The sequence below is a fragment of the Limulus polyphemus genome, unplaced genomic scaffold, assembly GCF_000517525.1.
Source record: "Limulus polyphemus unplaced genomic scaffold, Limulus_polyphemus-2.1.2 Scaffold72, whole genome shotgun sequence".
Classification (NCBI taxonomy): Eukaryota; Metazoa; Arthropoda; class Merostomata; order Xiphosura; family Limulidae; genus Limulus; species Limulus polyphemus.
In genome coordinates this window covers 702,780-707,404 of record NW_013665682.1, presented here as the reverse complement: position 1 = coordinate 707,404, position 4,625 = coordinate 702,780, and the positions used below count along the sequence as shown (strand labels likewise).

The window sequence follows — 4,625 nt, the reverse complement described above, 5'->3', positions numbered from 1 at the left end:
TTTAAGAATATGCTATTGTTTCTTTTTTCTAGTTTTTTCTTTTTTTATGAAACTAGCTTTATTATTGTTCTTTACTCCTTCGTTCATTGATTTCTGACAACTTGTTTTAAGAGTTTGCTAATGATGGAATATATGATTTCCCAAACGTTTTACGACACTGTATGAATATGTTTTTCCTTAAAACCACAGACTTTGATTTTATATTGATTATTATATTGATTATTTCCTGTGGCTCACCACTAAATTACTTATCAAGAATTAAAACCTGCGGCGGGTCCCCTCGTTGGACAGCGGTAAGTTTACAGACTTACAACACTAAAATCCAGGGTTCAATTCCCCGCGATGGACAAAGCATATATCTTAAACTGATTTTGCTCTAGAACAAATAAATTCTTCGGTGGGTAAAGCGTAGACAGTTCATTATGTAGCTTTGCACTTGAAAAACCAACAAATCACTGTGTTAATCGTTATTTTGTGTGAAAAGTTATCAGTTTGAATATTAAAGTTTTATGCACGAATATACATTATTTTCCAGTTCACAGGTGGAAATGTTTTTTTCTATAACTTCAAAAACCTAAAACACTCATCACAATTTTATGAAATTTGGCAATCATTAATCTATTAATTTATAGATAATCCTGAGGTAAGGCTCATAAATGACTTCGGTCTTCAGTTTAGTAACCATTTCTAGATTTAAGTATTATATAAGTAAAGGACTAGAACACGGGAAACAAAGCATGCCCTTGTAATCCCAACTTATCTGTAAGTAATTATTTAGCGAACGTTTATTGAAAACTGTGGAAAAAGAAATATTGGATACGATTTATTTTTCTAATATCTTAGTTAGATAGGTTTTATAGTTTATATTCCGTGTATAATGTCCCATCATGATCCAATTTATATTATCTTTATATAGTGCCGTCAGTGAGACTGATATGTATCGTAGAAAATACACAGTTTAAAGAGTGGCATTTCTTACACTCAGTCCTGTTGTACCACGTCTAGCTTTCTACCAGTATGTCTTCAAACAAGGAATATTAGGACTGACCGTAAAATTGTACATGTTTAAGGAGTTGGTCGAAAAGAATTAGATTGTAAAATGTCTTTATTTAGAAAATAATAACGATAGAGAAGTAGACTTTATCTCGTTTCACAAATACAAACCTCGAGAGATAACACATGGAAACACTGTGAACAATAATTCAAGTAAACTCATGATAATTAGGAAAAAAAATGTCCCGTGTTAAAGAAACCAAAAAAGTAAAACATCTATATCCAAATACATCCATGTAATGATATACGAAAATGTAAAGGTTTAGATAATGATATTGATAGCTTAGATGAAGTTACAGTTTAAACGCCGAAAACTGATGAAGCACTAGAAACCAATAGCCCTAAAATATGTGATTAAAATCACGTAAACTGAAGATGTTTTTTTTTTCACATTCCGCTTAGTTTGTCTATTTTGTATTGAAAATCAGGGGCGTGTAAAAATAGCGTTTCAGATCTGTCTTTTGTCTCCCATTACTTTTGTGTGATTATAAGCTTCTGATTCATCTTAACATTTTTTTCAAGGATTGATAATCTGAAGAGTTCGTTCATTTTTTTTTTATCCATCCCAAGCCCGAGGGATTGTGTTCCATCCCAATAACTGAGTGTGCTTGGGTAAAGTTCCTTATTGAATACTTTTTCACATGTTCAGGGGGAGTCTTAGGCATGTGTTGTAATGTTGTTGGTTAAACAATATGTAATATTTCTGAAGCAGGGGTAAATACTCAAGATTTAGCAACGAGCTTTTCATCGCTGTTTTAATGTGATCTGTTCTCAAAATCTCTTCTAGATACTGGTTGGTCAGACTATGTTCTCAGTAGAAGCAAAAACGTTCTTCAGCTCAAACACAGAGCAAAAACAAATAGTATTTACCAACATACACCTCTAACAAAAAAACCTGCCTACTACACTAAATTTTCTAATTTATGGTATTCCTAACATCCAAGATGTTCTTCACATAAGAAAATCGGTCTGCGTTTGGAGTTCTCGATCCAGATATGAACTAATACAAAAATGGACTAGTATTTAAATTTTGCATGGATGTCTAGACAGAAAGATAAATTTTAAATCTCACCTGTACAAAGGCAGATTTTCTTGCATATAAGATCTGTTTCAATTGAGTATTAAAATAGTAATATTATCTTCAATAAAATTATTTGAAAAGTGTTTTGCTCTACAGAAGCAAGTAATAATTACTGAACAAAAGATACTTAGGCTTAAATAAAAATATGGAATTAAAATCTATTATTTTGTGTAAAGTGATTTATAGATTAATGTAAGTAAAAAATCTTAATAATCAACAGTTTTTGCTTCTTTTATTTGAATCATGGTTTTTAAATAGTGAACTCTCATCCAACATTAGACATCTTATGCCCAACAGGTAGGCCTAGTTTGCTTAATACTGAAGGAGGAAGCCATCGGCAAAACGTATCAAACACTGGAGTTATCAACTTTGGATCCATACACCCAGGGTCACTTTTTCCTGTAGTTGTAAAAATAATAAGGTGCTATGAAATCATAAAACTCCACAGTTTAGTATTTAAATGAGTTATATATATATTTCAATATATAATATATAAATAAAATTGTTGATTAACCGTGTTAGCATGTTGGGAAATATGTCTGATCAGTAAACCTACAAAAAAGTAAAACTATGATTATTCCCTATAATTTGTATATAGATATATTTTTGGTAATTAAAAAATGAAAAAAAGTAAAATTCATATGCTAAACACATATAATCCTAAATATGAAATGATTTATTTTCTAATGGGTTTCGTAGCTGGATTTTTTTATTAAGAAATTTTAATTTTAAGAGAGATAGAGAGATAACATAAATTTAATCATACCCAACATCTTTTAACATACTGCTAATAATGCAGGGAACTTTAAATTTACATTATTAAATAATATCTTACCACGTATATTATAAAAATTTATTTAAACAAATAACACTTCAAACACATTTTTTCTTCTAAGTTGATTTGGCATAAATAAAGCAAGTTACTGAGTTGGATTACGAATCACTGTGATTTATAGCGTATATTATAAAAGTTGTTAAGTTTAAAGTGACGAAAAACGTACTGACTGTGGAATTACTGTATAATAAAAGTTTGTATCGAGAATAAACTGGTTCAATTAAAAAAGGACTTGTATCACTGAAGTTCCTCGAAAAGAATTGATACCGGAAATTAACAAACAAGCAGATACGTAACAACAATTTAAAAAAGACCTAAGCTTCAAAAGCTAAAATCATACCTGTTAGTAAGCTAATAATAATCCCCGAGAACAGCACAAAGAAGATACTTATGATGGTGAACCATACGTACGACAGTCGATAGATGACTAGAATGTTTTCACTAAATGAAGTAAAAAATTATTATAATACTTACATTTTGTCTGTCCTGAAAATGCGTGCGCACCTTACTATCTAAATGCGCGTGCGCGCTTTACTTCATTTCATCGGGTGTAAACAAAAACCAGATGTAAATATACTTCGGTAGACACATTAAAAGCGTATCAAAGTTTTTAAAGAGGTCAAACAAAATATTATTCTACGACCTAACGAGTTTATTTATTGATAGTATTAAGTATGGTAAAGTTTAGTCCTAACTAAACTAAAGCAAAAAGCGTACACAAGTTTCAGTGTTAATTTATCTTTTTTATCGAATATAAGCCGTAATTTAATAAAGGCTTAACTAAAGTTAGGCCTAAGACTAGTGGAGTTACAGATTTTAGTGTCTGCGATTAGAATTAATTTGTTTTATTCTAGAAATCTTGTATTTGAGGAAGTGTTGTTGTAATAATGATACTAATTTGAACGCAAATATTTTGTAGATCTATGCTAGTCCTGAATAATATTTATTTAGATTTCTAACTGCAATTTCACAATAATTATGAACCAGTATGCCAATTATTACAATACGCCAGATTGATAAACATACTCAGGATCTATCACACTTAAAAGGAGGATCTGTGTTATATTATCTGCATTCTGGTAATCTTGGGCGTAAATTAATGAAGTTAGTTTTGATGGTGTATGTGAGAGTAATGGCGATTATGAAATATATAGCTTACAGTGTCTTAAATAAAAACACACTCCATTTTTCTCTCTTTTTCGACCAGAAAAACACATATTTACATAATACTGTTCTTTAGGCCACAGATATGGGGTGTGGCAATTAAGCCTATGCATCTCATATCCAACCAGAAGACACCAATATCTGGAGGATATTATGACTCTAACATGATAATTCAAACCGCAGATACGATAGGCACCTACGCTTCCGCAATTTTCGTTTTTTCTTTTTCAAATTCTGTTTAAGGATTTGTAAAATGTTCCTCAACCTAAGAAAATGATGAAACTAAAGAGACGATAGAAATGTTATTATTACACTCTCTAGTTCTCAAAATGGAATCGCCACACTTCATTTAATATGTTCTGGTCGGGCTTATTAAAGATGAGATATAAAAATGGAAGGAAGGGGCTTCTTGTTTAAATTTATTCATACTAAAAATAATATCATGAAACTGATGTGATGCAGCTGTGGATATTGGTAATAGAACTGGATATT

At 30.7% G+C, this 4,625-nt stretch overlaps 1 protein-coding gene across 1 annotated transcript in view; it reads right to left on the bottom strand.

Annotated features, from left to right (window-relative positions):
* Window positions 1-2,399: 2,399 nt before the first annotated feature.
* LOC106466095 (sodium-coupled monocarboxylate transporter 1-like) overlaps window positions 2,400-4,625 on the bottom strand; it is a 24,252-nt gene continuing 22,026 nt past the window's right edge. The window contains exons 12-13 of the mRNA XM_022394645.1: window positions 3,310-3,410; window positions 2,400-2,533 (exon numbers count right to left, since the gene is read on the bottom strand). Coding sequence (XP_022250353.1) covers window positions 2,400-2,533; window positions 3,310-3,410 — 235 coding nt within the window. The remainder of the gene's footprint in view (window positions 2,534-3,309; window positions 3,411-4,625) is intronic.